At 52.9% G+C, this 14,398-nt stretch overlaps 1 protein-coding gene across 6 annotated transcripts; it reads left to right on the forward strand.

Moving 5' to 3' along the window:
* Window positions 1–454: 454 nt before the first annotated feature.
* On the forward strand, window positions 455–13,830 carry LOC144471680 (uncharacterized). 6 transcript variants are annotated; one of them, XM_078183966.1, is made up of 8 exons: window positions 455–683; window positions 6,213–6,785; window positions 7,440–8,289; window positions 8,832–9,389; window positions 10,152–10,277; window positions 11,215–11,350; window positions 11,911–12,208; window positions 12,367–13,830. In XM_078183966.1, exons 2-8 carry the CDS (start codon window positions 6,226–6,228, stop codon window positions 12,461–12,463), a joined length of 2,625 nt encoding a protein of 874 aa, XP_078040092.1. In that variant the 5' UTR covers window positions 455–683; window positions 6,213–6,225; the 3' UTR covers window positions 12,464–13,830. The 6 variants fall into 6 exon arrangements, with proteins under 6 accessions (XP_078040092.1, XP_078040091.1, XP_078040093.1 ...); XM_078183965.1 differs by lacking the exon at window positions 455–683 and adding an exon at window positions 5,372–5,453; XM_078183967.1 differs by lacking the exon at window positions 455–683 and adding an exon at window positions 5,372–5,453 and having other exon boundaries at window positions 8,832–9,380.
* Window positions 13,831–14,398: the final 568 nt, after the last annotated feature.

The following is a 14,398-nucleotide window of genomic DNA, read 5'->3' on the forward strand; positions in this document are numbered from 1 at the left end:
AAATCCCGGGTCTGCTCCGTTTCGGCGGAAAGGTAAATCCGAGCGGGAAGAAAGATAACGAAAAGGAAGCGAAGAGAAGCGATAGGGTGGGAGAGGAAAGGACGAGGATTGGCCGAAACGCGAAGCGGAACCGTCGTAGACCGGGAGTAGGGTAGCTACCCCATTCGAGGGTGGGGGATCGTCTATAGCGCGTCCGGTACCAAGATGGCGACCGGCGAACAGAGAAAATAACGCGATCGGCGAATCGGCGAAATCTACGCGCGATGCAAGCGTGCTCGTCTTTCGTCTAATCGTGGTCTGTCAATATTTGACGGGGTCTCTCGACTCTGCCGCGCGGCAGCCGCTGCGGCCGTTGCGGCCGTGGCGGAATTGAAGCTTCGGTGCGACGCTACTAGGCGGCAGGCAACAGGCATCGGACGTCGAGCGGCGGACAGCAGCCAACAGCCAGCAACCAGCAAACCGTACCGAATCGTCGACGCACCTTGGTAGCGCACCTGTGTCAAGCATTACCAGCGCATCGCGCCTCGCCGTCTTCGCTCTCGAATCGTAACGTAACTCGCGTCCGTCAAGCGAGTCGACCGCCGATCGTCGATCCTTGACGCGATACAGATCACGCTCGCCGTCCGATATCTACGGGGTAGCCCGCTCCCGCCGAAGAGTCCTCTCTTCGGTCACCAGTTGCGGTAAGTCTCGACTTTTCGTTATACCCAGCCTTTTTTCTCTTCCACCTCGAGAAGAGATCTCTTTCGTTTCTCGTTAATTACTCTGGTTCCCGTCTCGCGTTCGCCTGAACGCCAATCTCGGGCGGACCACGGACCCGCGAAACGCTATCGGCGTAGTTGCCCGATTACAAAAATTCTTCGTGCGAGGGTAAAGCAACGACAGAGAGAGGAAGATAACGCCGGAGATAAAGATAGAGATAATGATTTTGATGTGGATAGAGATATAGTGAGGGAGAGACAGAATGAGAGAGAGAGAGAGAGAGAGAGTGAGATGGAGGAAGAAAGTAAAAATAGTGATAACGCGGATGATCAAGATGAAATTGCGAACATTTGACGAACGTTTTGCGCGCGTTTTGTCGAACGGTGATCGTGAATACGGAATCGTTGTCCTGAATTATCAGAGAATTATGGAACGCCGCAAGGGTAGAAAAGCAATTCGAATTCGAATCGAAGTAGGAAATAGGAACGCAGTGTTCGTTCGTAAAAATCGAAATGTTGAAACGATGAAACGATGCGTGGCGCGCCGAGGTGAGGCGAGGCGAGGCGAGGCGAGACGAGGCGAGACGAGACGAGACGAAACGAAACGAAGCAGAGAACGGATAGCGCAGTATTTGGAAAGACGTAAGACGTAACCTGTATCTGCCCGGTAGCACGCGTACCGTCGAAGCGAAACACTTGTGTTTTACGTTCGATTCGATCGACAACACTTGTGGTCCCGTTCCGGCGCGAGTGATCCGCGGATGGAATTTTCGTTTGCCCGTTCTTACGTACGCGATTTTCGATTTCGGTTTTGACACGTTCACTTCGATGCGGGCGTTGGTCCGTCGCCCCGACGATCTGCTCTACTGGCTCGTTGGTACGTCGCGCACTCGATCTTGGAATCGTTCCTCGCTACTTAGTTTTTATGTACACGCGATCCCGATCCTCGAAGCTTCTTCGTAGCAGAATTAACACTCGGGAAGTCTTGGAAACACTATAGCCTCGATGGTTCCGACCGCATTTTCGCTTCCGATATCGCTCTCTCGTTTTCGTTCACGTTTACGCCCCGGTTTACCAGGTGGATGTAGATCGATGATCTCGACGGTGTCTGGCACGAAACTATTCGATATCGTGGCGAGATACTCCGGCAGCGCAGATATTTTATTAATCGTTAAGCACATAGTCGCCGTAAGATAATGGAATAATATCGGGTACCAACGATAATACTGTTTGTCGCTGCGCGGGCTAATTATTCGGGTCTCGCGGTTCATCCGATCGCCTTTCCTCCCCCGTGAAACACTCGGCTAGAACAAGAATCGAGGGTCGCATCCTGTTTTACCTAAAACATATATAGTGTCGTTTATCTTTCGTTTTCTAGAAATTTCGGTACGGTCGAACGATCGAGTTAAAACGGGGAATCCTTGTAAACGGGCAATATCTCTATCGTCCGCCAGTGGTGGCGCGCCATTTCTCTGGGTTCCGCCGCGCCGCGCGACGACTTGTTTGCATAAAATCATCGTCGGGTGGATCTTGTTTGTTCTCGCGGTGCCGTCGACGGGATTTCGCGGTGGTATAATTTAGGTAACCGCCTGGCGAGATCGGTGCTAGGACGCGAGAAACTATCTCTGACGAATCACGTGACGATCCGTTCGTCGAGCTGACGGCGCGGTGCACAGCAAATAGCGAAAATGGCGCGCGATCGCTTGGCGCTTCACCGAACGGTCTTCCGCGAATTCGAAAAAAGGATTTCGAGAAACACGGAAGAATCGTTCCGCGATTTTTTGCGCTCTCTATTAGAAGGTTAACGCCGAACGGCGAGAACTCGATCGCGGTTCCATTACTGCGGAACGTATTTCAGAGAGCAAGATTGCGTAACTGTACACGCGTCATCCCTTTGACTCGCGGTTGTTCGCGGAAGTTCGACCAAACTCGCGACGATAGATACGACACACGGCGTTCGACGTGCGAGCGTGATCCCTCGCACGCGTACCTGTCGCCAAACCGAAAAAATTTCGTTTCCTCCGCGATGGCTGATGGGGCAACGATAGCGCTCGAAGGCCTATAAACGAGATCACGTACACTCTCGCGTACACTTCGACGTATACACGGATATACACGCGCTGTACACGTATATATACACGCATATAGACGCGCACATACAAAAGCGAATATACACGCGCACCTACACGTACACCATCGCACGATCGTCGGGGATTTTCACTGTCGCCGATAAGGATTTCCTACTCGACTGATAAAGAAAATGACCTCGTCGCGTTCGCGATTCCATTTAGCCGTGACGCAACCCTTTCGCCACACGAATCAAGGCGGTTCCTCTAAAAATGTCGGACTCGTTCCCGTTCGGTCGAACTGGCGAGAAGACGGCGGGAAACTCGAGAATCGTAGGGACCGCGACGGTTACCCGCCGGAGTGACGCGATTCGATCAACGAGTTTGTCGTCGTTGTCGTTATTACCTTCTTTGACGGATTCCAATGTCTCGTTTAACTCACCGGTTCTCGATCGATGTAGCACCGCCGAACAAACGAGTCCGCGAGTACGGCCATGCTTGTACACGAGGCACGTCAAAAACGACCTCAAAGAGAGGGTGAACAACCACCACAGGGGCTGGAGATGTTCGCGAAAATTTCGAGGTTTCGCAGAGTAGTCACCTGTACTGACAAATAGCGAAAGCTTTCGATCCGTACCCGACGATCGCGCTACCTTCGACGGCGAAACTCGGCCGCGAAACCAGAGAAACGGCCCTACGCGTTCCTGGCGGACCCGACGACTGAAATTATCATTTTAGCTGATATACTAGCTAATGTAAGGATGCAGTTTTATCTCTTATTATCATGGGAAACGAGATAAATCGCGATAGTGCCGTTTATTTTGACAACGGTATGCCTCTCACAGCCAACACGACCGACCTCCTAAGCGGTGCGATGGTCGCGCGCGGACGCGAGGCCTACCGATTAAACCATGACAATATTCACCCAAAACGACGACCTTTCCATCTTATCGTCAAGTCGCATCCGCGCTCTTGTGCCCATCTCAAAACGGGGATCTTGTGATCTCGAACGATGCCGAATCTTCTCAGCTGCTTGCTGAACGATCGATCGATCGATCGATTCTTGAGATCGTTTAAACCTTGGCGATTTCGCCTGTTCTTTGCAACCGATTCCACCCGGCCCGGGGCCACAGACTCGTCGTTTGACTTTTTTCGAGCCACGATCCCCCAACGTTTTTTGTAAGAATGATATCTTATTCGTATTTCGTTCACCCGATCGCTTTACACCGAAACAACCGTGTCTCGGCTCGTTCGTGCATCGTCCGAACGGCTATACGAGTGGTTGTCGTGTCTCTATCGAAAGTCTTATCGACCGTTATCGACGACGCAACGCAAAGCAATCTGTATTTCCTTGGTTCTTCGATAAACAATTAATTTTTCGATTTCATTCCAGATAACCGTATCGACGGCTCTGAATTGCTTCGAAAATGGTCTCGTCGTAACAACTTTCTCGCGGCTCTGTTCGTTTCGTTCGGTCGTCGTTGGGCGGATCTATTAGCGGAAACAATTTCTTTCCTTTCCTTTTTATTTTGAATCGACCATGACAACACCTATAGTCTTATAAGCTATTGTGCCTGAGTGAGCCCATGCTGTAAACTCCTTTAGTGTCACGACGAGGAGAGTTCCACCGAAGAGTTCTCTGGTCTCGTTGAGGTCCGATTACTATATAGTCTCTTCAGTCTTCTATTGACGAGGGAAACAGTTTATTGCGGCAATTGTTAGAGTCGTTGCAACGGAAACGTTGACCCCCCTCGAGATGGATTCCTCGGAGCAAGCCGCGAACGCGACCGGTTGCCGGTTACCACCATTTAGCCCTCGATGATGCTTCGTTTGCGAAGATGAATCAGAGCAAGCCCCGGTGACGAAACGGTCGTTACCTGCGAACAGAAATCTGCAAACCTGCGACCGACGATTAACGGAAATACGAAGGAAACGTGTGTCGGGCGCGGACATGAGAGCAGGGAAGGTGCTGAGCGGGCCGCTCGGATTCGACAGCGGTCTCGGTTGATAGGGGTCGTCGAGACGTTTGGTTGGTCGGGCTGGGTGCGTGAACGGTTTCGATCCACCCCTTCGGCGTTCTGACGCTTCGACGCCCCGACGGAAGGGTCGAGGGCCGAGGGTCCAGGGTCGATGTAATTTTTCGACGGAACGATAAGCACCGTGCGAATGAATCACCGCGGCACCCTCCTGACATCGGTGCGCGGCGCTACTCGCAAAATGGCGTTGACAACGATGGCTAACGTGCTCCGCGGCGGTGGCGGCGGCGGCGGCGACGGGGGTAACGGGGGAAGCGTTGTGAAGGGGCTAACGGGGGAAGGGCGAAGAGAACATGGACACCTCTGTCGCTCCCCTCGCGCACCTCACGAGCTCCACGCGCGACGTTATCTCGCTCGCTAGCTGCGAGCGGCCGTCCGTTATCGACGAACAAACAAACGGACCCCTCCGTGTCGACTCTTTTTCACTCGATCGCCAGGGATTCTCGACTCGTCTTACTCCTCTCTGTTTTGCCAGTTTTCCGCCGCTGGAAGGGAAAAGAAGAGACGCGACTCCGTGGAGTGTCGGTGTCGGTGTGTAGTCGTCCGTTCGAACGAGGCGAACACACCGCGAAACGTTCAGTCGGGGAAAGCATTCGCGAGTGTCGCGTGATCGGGATACGGATCGTAGCCGCTTCATCGGTTAACCACAGGTACATAGGAGAGAGGATTACTCTCCGTTTATCTCGTCGCTCTCCGTTGATTCGCTCTTAGTTTTTTTTTGGTGCACATCGATCGCCCAACGTCCCGAGGAACGCCATCGCGGCGGCGGCGGAGGATCGAGCGATCCTCGGTCACGTTTATCGCGAGAAGTTCTTGGCGACTCGCCGCGCCCCCGTGCCCTCGGTTATGGAAAAATTGTTCGCGATGCGCTAACAGCGGGAAAAGCGTCGACCGCGGTCGGACGTTCGCGAGAGGCGACTGTTGTGCCTTGGGTTGCCGCGTGCTCTCGGCCCCGGAAGTCGACATTGACTCGTCATCGTCGATGGGATGTGTGACGCGAGTTCGAGCAAACATTCTTTCGTTCTTTTTTTTCCGTGACGGACGAGGTGCGCCGAGGTCTGCTCTTCTCCGCTCCTCTCTGCGTCTTGCCCCTACCTACCTACCTACCTACCGTCGTCCCTCCGCTGTCTCCTTTGCCAGGGATGATTTTCTTTCGCGCGTTTTGCTCGTGCGCGCTCGCTTCATCCGCCCGTCAGTTCCGTCTGAAACCGTTCGGTCGGTCCTCCCCGGCACCGAGTTCTCGTTTTCGAGACGGATCGGTCGCGTGCCACGTCCTATCCCGGACTGAACGCGGCACAGTCGTCGGCCGTAGGTCGTCGGACCTTGATCGTCGTCGAACGATCGCTTTGGTGCGGTGTTGTGCGGTGCGGCCCCGTTAAGCAACAATTTGCAGAGCGAACTTGTTTCAGGCATCGAGGCAAGATGAAGGAAACCTTGGTGAAGCGTGAGATCAAACACGAGTGGGAGGAGAGTCAAATCGACGAGGGTTCGTCTCGGATGACTGGAACCGGCAGCGTAACTGCGGCCTCGATGGACGAGCAAAGACAAGCGATGGAGAGTCCTCGAACGGTGATCACAGCCAGGAGGCACGTGCGCACGATCACCACGGCGGGCCACATCACCGAGAACGTGCCGGAACCCGAGCCGGAGCCAGGACCCGAATCGCCGGACGCGGCGGCCGCGATGTCCGGCAGTCTTCAGCAGCACCAGGCGCACCACCGCCATCAGCTTCAACAACAGTCGCTCGAACAACATCGACAGTCTCAATCGCGCAGCTATCGGGACGGGGACCAACAGGATCCGGGAAACCAGCAACACTATGTGCAAATCGAGACGGACGTTCAACAGCAGCAACAGCAACACCACCATCATCGCGCCGGCGAACCACGCGTTGTTTATGTAGCGACCAATGGACAGGAATTGAAAATCGAGGTTCCGGAAACGTTGGAGCACACCACGTTGACCGTCAAGGAGCAGGCTAGGTAAGTCTGTCCAGCGCGATTCGTCAAAGAAAAATATATATTATTATATTCAAATACAAAGTCAATAAACGGACTTCTTGATTCTCCGACATTATTTGAGTAACTATTGATTAAGTTTCAATATTTCATCTGAGATTCAAAGAATTTCTCTATGTTTATAAACATAGAACAACTTACGAATACCGTGCCGAATACCGTTACGAATATCCAGCTGTATCGTATTTTCTTTATTGTCAACACTGCGCACTCTTCTGTCGATTTTCTCAGTCATTCGCTGAATTTAAGTGTAGGGCAAATCGATACACTGTAACTGCGCGCGTATAGAAGATATAAATCTGGGGTTTCGGCTTTTAGCAGATATATTGCTCAATATCAAAACGAGCAGACCAAGAGTGAAATATTCTGTTTCCTAAAAGTCCAATCTATGCTTGCACCGTGTTCAAAATGTCAAATTTTAATTTATTATCGGGCCCCCGACCCTTACATTATTATAGCTTCTAGAGACTAATCGCATCAATGTAAGGACCCGCGGTCGTCTTATTTGTCAATTTATGATCGAGCGTTAACTTTCTTGGTATATTCAGCGCATAAAAAAAAAGTCGTTTCTAAGAGGTACGTCGAGATTCAACGAATGTTCGAACGGTGTTTTCGAAGGTACGAGACCACCGACGGATCGGATCGAAACGAGATGGAGAGCATGTACGTGTACGCGACGGACGGGCAACAGTTGCGAAGGGAGAACCACAGCATCGCGATTCAGATCCAAGATAGGCGCGGCCATGCGGCCACCAGCCAGCAAAGATACAGTCCGCGCGAGACCGGTCAATCGGGCGGTGGAAACGGATCGACTGGTAGCGGGTGTAGCGGCAACGGCGGTGGCAGTGACGGTAGCGGTGGTAGCGGCGCCGCCGGCGGCGGCAACGTTACCAGGACTTATCATCACGGGTCACCGGTGCTGGTCGCGAGCACCGACGAGTACGAAGGACGAGCCTCGATGACGTCCCAGTCGGGCGCGACGACCACCTCCGTGTCGGCGACCGGAACCGGGACCAGCACAGACACCGTCACCGGAACATCGACCGTGTCCGGCTCCGGGTCCGGCTCCGGGTCCGCAACACCGACCGTTCAACTGGGTTCGCCCGTTGCTCCTGCGTATTCTCCGCCGATCGTCGGCGACGGCATTCACGGATCGGCGTCGGCAGGATCGCAGCAAGCTGCGCAGCAACAGCACCATCATCCGCATCATCATCTCGTGACGGGATACGCGGACACTGTCGTCGATAGATTCACCGTCTCCGTCGCGAACGACAAACAAGTGTCCAGCACTTACACCACCTTGGAGACGGTCGCGATACCACCGCCGCAGGCCGTGCATTACGCCCCGCAATACATATCTAGTAGCGAAGCGTTTCAGCAGACGTCTGCCTACGCCTACGGCAAAACAGGGGAACAGCTGATATTGACGTATCCATCGACCGGCCAATTGGGCCCACGAGTCGGTGGGGTAAGTGTTTGGGAGTATTTCGAGGAGAATTATTAGCTTGTGTAATGAGTTCGTTCCGCGTGTTTTTTTCTTTTGTAAGAAGAAAGATACATCACCGTGCAGTCGTCGATGCGAACGGATTCGTTATACAGTTTCGATCTAAACCACCCAGTCTTAATTTCCGGCTTTCGTTTAAGCTAAGTCGCATGGAAATAACTCTACAGGAACGTATATTAAAATCCATCCGAACTCGTCTATTTGAGTGTTTTGTAAATCCCATCGTGACAGAGGTCGATTCCTTCCATTTTTTTTCAAAACGATCTCGTTGTTCTATTGCAATGTAATTTACTTGGTCTTGAAACTTGCAGCATTCGTTTAACCTAAACTGCATAGAAATATCTTTGCGAGAACTTATCGTAAGCTTCATCGGGACCGTTGCTTTGAATTCGCGTAACTTTACTTGTCTTCTCATAGGTGTCGAATGCCCGCGCGAACGGTCTTGTTACACAATCTAGTAGAGTTAGGAAGTGAATCACAATCACCGGGGATCGTTCGTTTCACAGGTGGAGTCGCCCGGCAGCAGTTACATGAAAGGCGACCCGACTTTGGCCTCCTCGGTGGCAGCATCGCGCGGAGTGCCGCATCACTACGAGCAGCCGACGTCCCCGAGCACTCAGATGACGTTGTACGGTGGCAGCGGCGGCCCGTACCCCTATGGAAAATCGACGGCCGCGACGGAATACGGCGGATGGAACACGGCGGGAACACCGTCGCCACCCACATTCGACGGCAGTCAGGGTTATCAAGGAGGTGTGTCCACCATCGCCATCGGCGACGGGACCAACATGCATCTGTACTCCGGTGGAGCGTACAGCGTATCGCCCGGCACTGCGGGAGCATCTTCCCCCTGGCCCGGCTTGCCAATGTCCGGCACAGAGGAGAGCTTCGAAGGATCGATGATCATCAGCGAACAAAAGGAATGTCCCGGCTGCGCGGGTCTGACCACTGTTTGGAGGAGAGACGAGACCGGTCACTATTACTGCTCGAACTGTCTCTACAAATCTAACGGCGTCAACAGAGCGGCCATGAGATGCGGCAAGCCGAAGCAAACGGTAGCTCCGGTAACTCGATCATCTTTTCTCGTTTCTATTGTAATATCAACACGTTAAAGGCGGGAGTCGTAGTGCTACGATTTATCTCGACTGCTGCTTAAAGGCGGGAGTCGTAGTGATACGATATTAGCTCGATTGTGGCTTATAGGCGGGAATCGTAGTAATACGATTTATTAGTTTTCAGTTCCTTTTTTTAATATTTCTTGTAGTTTTAAGAGTTTAAATAAACTTTTGTAAGACTAAATTTATGATTACGCAAAATAGCGCCCGCTCTAGGACGAAAAACGAGTCAAGATCACCCGCCTATAATGTGTTAAGAGCGAAACGGGACGGTTTAATTGGTTAAAGCAGTCGGCCTGCAAGCGAAAGAGGTGGTCCCCTCGCTTGGTCGATCAGTCGACCTATTTTCTCTTATACCATCCACTCTGAGCGTCCACGTCGCGCATACGACAATGCGAAAAATCTTGTTCGGAATCCTTGGAACCCGTCTGTTGGTCGCGCGCGAAAATTGGAACGACGGACAACGTTATCTATGGCCAAGTAAACAAACGGTGCGAGGATCGCCCCGATTGTTTGCCGTAGACTGTTTGCTTCGAACAGATCCATTTTCCCAACTCGCGAAAAGGATCGCGAGGTAGAATCTTTCAAGAAGCACGAGCCGAACGGTGATTCGCCGTTTCCGAGACGACGACACACCCGGTCCTTTAACGCGGATGCGATCCGAGCTTACACGAGACGACTCAACGATCGGAAATTGTTTGTTCTCTCCAGACGAACGTGCGAAAAACGGGAATGCAATGCGCGAACTGCAGGACCTGCAACACGACCCTCTGGCGACGAAACAACAACGGCGAGCCGGTGTGCAACGCGTGCGGACTCTATTACAAGCTGCACAACGTAAGTATTTCATGGATTCTGTTCGGTCGACCAAGGAGGAAAAAGAAGGGCGACGCGCGCCGCTCGAAACTCTGTCTTACACGTTGCTAGGTGTTACATCGTAAATTCCAAGAACGCGTTCGGTTGGACGCGGCTGCCCCGCGGTACTCTTTACTTCCGTCCGTTTTCCTTCCCGTTGTCGTCTCGAATCGTTGAACGCGCACGCGTTCCTTTCGTTTCGTCTTGTTTTACCTCGCCCCCGCTGCGCCGCGCCGCAGCCCGCCTCTACTCGCCTCTACTCGCCTCTACTCGCCTCGCCTCGTCGCGCCGGAAAACGTTGTCCCTCCACGGGCAGAGAGAGGTGAGGCGAACAAACAACGAATTTCCGGTATTTGTGCTGCTCGTAACCGGGATCTCGGAGCTCACGCACGCGACGTCTTGCTGCTTATTGTTAGCGCCGCGCGGTGCGACGACAAGAATTTTCGACATCCTATCGCGTTTACCTTACGAGGAACAACGCGCTCGAGCGTGTCGCGCAGCACGGCAACACGACAGCGACAGGGCCAATCGCGAATGTTGTCCCGCCGTCGTCGCAGCGGACTTTGAAATTTCCATATTTTCAAATTTCAAAGTGTTCAAACGTTAAAGTGCTCAAATTTTCAAATTTCAAAGTGCTCGAGTTTCTTAATTTTCAAAGATCCGAAGCAACGGGACTGCTATTCTTCTTTCATCGCGTCACATTGCGTCGTGTCGGATCGCAATCGTCGGTTCTTGTTTTGTTAATCCCACAAGCCTGCACACCGGGCAACGTTATCGGCGACGACTCGGTGGTCGCTGATCGCGAACACCGATACGGGCATCGAATCGATGCTTTTTATCGCGCGTGGTTCGAGGAATCAAATTCAATTTGACCGGTAACGAGTCGCGATGATTTCTCGAACGTTTTCTTCTGAAACAGGTAAACAGGCCGCTCAGCATGAAAAAAGAGGGTATCCAAACGAGGAAACGGAAACCGAAGAATCACTCCGGAATTGGCGGAAGCATGGCTGGGCCCAGCGGCATACACAAGACCGAGATTAAGTCTAGCTTACTCGGTGAGTCTTCGGTGAGCAAGTTTCTCATTCAGTCTTCCTCGTGTAACCAGTACCGTTTCTCTATTCGCGCCGTCTCTGACCGAACGGTTGATCGCGTGTACCTACAGGTAGTCTCCTACCTTTTTGCCAAGTCGATCTCTCTCGTTTCCCCCCCAAAACGACGATCGTATCGTCGTAATATCGTATCACCGTATCGTCGTATCTGCGTTCCGAATCTCGAGACGGTGTCGTCCTTGAACGTTTCGAAAAGAAATTTGCGGATAAAAAACAAAGTCCGAGCCGAAGTTGGAACACGAATAAAGATCACAGATTCGCTCGCGCTAGATCTCGCTGGCAGATAATCGATCGAGGGGAGTCGACGGAATCGGCAGAATCCGGGAGCGGTTCGCGAAGAGAGCGAGTAAAGTATCGGCTGTGTCCCTTTGGCGCTTTGGCGCTTTGGCGGGGTCGGCCGCGAGGGTGGAACAGAGGGTGGAACGGAGAGTGTAGACGCTGCGCGGGCGAATCGGAACGAGTCGCGATATCGTGATCGATCGACCGGTATCTTTTTCACGTTCCAGTGGACCCGCTGCAGTTGAACGTGTACGGTATCGGTGGCAGCAACGGTAATGGGGTTGTGGGCGGTTACGGGTCCGGGGTCAGGGTTGTCGCCGGTACCGAGATCGAGATTAGGAGCGAGAGCGGAACCGAGGGAGGAAACGATCGGTCGGAGGAGAACCATCCGCCTGTAGGTACACCGACACCGACACCGACATCGACGCCGACATCGACGACGACAGCGACGATGCATTTGGGGCACGCGCACTCGCCCCTCGCATTGCCCACCGCCGCCGTTCTGAACCGTCAAACCACCCTTACGTAAGTGTCCTCGCGGTATCATCGAATCGAAACGGTCCTCGACTCCCGAGCTCGATCTCGCCGATCGTATCGATTCGCTGATCGCAGAACAAAGCAGGACAAATTATTCATTCCCGACCCGTGGGTTCTAAACTCTTCAAAACATTTCAATTTTCCAGCGTGCCACCGCTAGAGCCAATCGCTAGTCAGTCCAACGTCGACACGATCTCGGTCATAACTTGCACAACGGCCGTCCACGCTGAGAGAACAACCTAGAATCGTGAAGAAGAGGATGCGGGCACCGGAATCTGCGCGCGTTTCGTACTTCGCTAGGTACGGTCTCGATTCGACCAGACCGAGCGACGCGATTCCAATCGCCTTTAGGCGTGTCTTGGTCGCGTTCGTCTTCCCATCGGTCGAACAACGAAACGACGATCCGCGGATCGGGACGAGTAGTGGCAATGCCGCGTTCCGACATTTCTGTTCCCGCATTTCGTATCTGCCGCTTCTATTTATTCTTAATTTCAAAGAATGCCAAGTTCGAGACGTTCGCGACTGTCCACGATTCGATTGGGGTCCAACAAGCCGGATTTCCGTTCATACCAGAGGAATTGTCGGCGCGTGTCATCTTGCGTCGCGTACTCGGTCGGTATCGACGAACTCGTCCGTACCGATCGCGGTCTGTCTTATCGACAGTTAAATTGCAGCGCCGCCGAAACCGACCGCCCTCTAGCCAAGCAGAACGGAACCTCGCGTTTTCAAACTTGTTCCTCCTCCTGCTAGTTTTCGCGCCTTTTTATTCCTCCTCCTCCTCCTCCTCCTCCTCCCCTTTCTCCTCTTTCTCCTCCTCCTTTTTTTCACCTACCACGTGTCGCAGCATTTCCATCAGGCACTCCGTCTATTTCCATCGCCTATTTCCGATAGATAGTCGTTGCTTTCACCGCTGATCTTCTACGCGAAACTTACAATTGTTTCGTTTCGCGAGTATAATGTTTTGTAAATACGCGACCGAATATGCATGGAATCGGCCCCGCTCGTGGATACGCGGAACAGATGCGGTTACTCGATGTAGCGTCGACGTAGCAGCGAATCCCGAGCCCCAAAGAATAGTTTATTATGTACATATGTATTCGCGCGGTAGCGTCGCATCGGCGAGGAACCGGAGATTCAAGTATCGCCGAATGAAATGCTTTCTCACGAGTTCCCGTCGATCGATCTGCCCTCGGAACTATTTATTTCGATCCTTCTGGAGCAAGCGTACGCGTTCGTTCGCCACTGTACGGGACGTTTGCGATCGTCCGGGAACCGTCCAACAAATCGATTGTCCTTGCAAGTCGGGTCGATCGGTCGTTGGATGGTTGGTCGTGGCCGGCTATCGACGATCGCCAATACTTCGTATTCGGTTCGTCGGGAACACATCCGTCTATCGCCGGTCGAACTTATTTTGTACGCGACTCTTTGAAACTCAATAAATCGATCGAACGAGTCTAGGGAAATTGTAGAATTTGCAAGGGAGACGGTCGCGCGGTTTTCCTGGCCCGCGTGTCCCGACCCGAAACGTTCGCCGAAGGGGAAACGCGGCTCGATTCGACGGCCGGCCTCTCTTCGAATCGAATTCCACCATCGTGGAGGACGAACGCCGAAAAAACCTTGAAAAGGCGGATTTGCGCCCAGGCAGGAAAGAAGGGTACGAGAAGAAGAAGACGAGAACGGTTTCGATGAAACGCGGATCGCCCATAAGAGCAAAAGGAATGGATTCGAGCGACTGAACGGCCGGAAGGGGAACGCGAGGAGAACCAGAGAAAGAAAGAAAACGAACCGTAAAAGCAACGGAGAGAATACGCGCGAGCGAAAACGAGCTGGAGGGGAAACGGGAAAAGAGAGGCCGGGATGGAGAGAGTGTGTGTGAGAAAGAGAGAGAGAGAGAGAGAGAGAGAGAGAAAAAGAGAGGGCGATAGGGGGCACAGCAAGAGAGAGAGAAAGAGAGAGAAATCGAGAGGGTCGTGAGTCCATCAGCCTAAAGAGTGGCTATCGTGCCGGCTAAGGGCTATTCCATGTTAGCTGCTCTCGGCGAGCTCCTTTTTTTCCCTTCTCTTTATTCCCCTCCAGAACTTTTTGTAAGGCGCAAACGTGGCGCCGCCCTCGAGATCCATTCTCGCGCGAGCAAATTCTGAAAGCTTCGCCGTCGTCCTGATCGTCGCCGCGTCTTCG

Source organism: Augochlora pura, chromosome 6, assembly GCF_028453695.1.
Source record: "Augochlora pura isolate Apur16 chromosome 6, APUR_v2.2.1, whole genome shotgun sequence".
Taxonomy (NCBI): Eukaryota; Metazoa; Arthropoda; class Insecta; order Hymenoptera; family Halictidae; genus Augochlora; species Augochlora pura.

Coding starts and splice junctions, on each gene's coding strand:
- LOC144471680 (XM_078183966.1), top strand. CDS start 6,226: ATGAAGGAAACCTTGGTGAAGCGTGAGATCAAACACGAGTGGGAGGAG. Junction 8,290..8,831: donor TGGGCCCACGAGTCGGTGGG/GTAAGTGTTTGG, acceptor TTCGTTTCACAG/GTGGAGTCGCCCGGCAGCAG. Junction 11,351..11,910: donor GATTAAGTCTAGCTTACTCG/GTGAGTCTTCGG, acceptor TTCACGTTCCAG/TGGACCCGCTGCAGTTGAAC.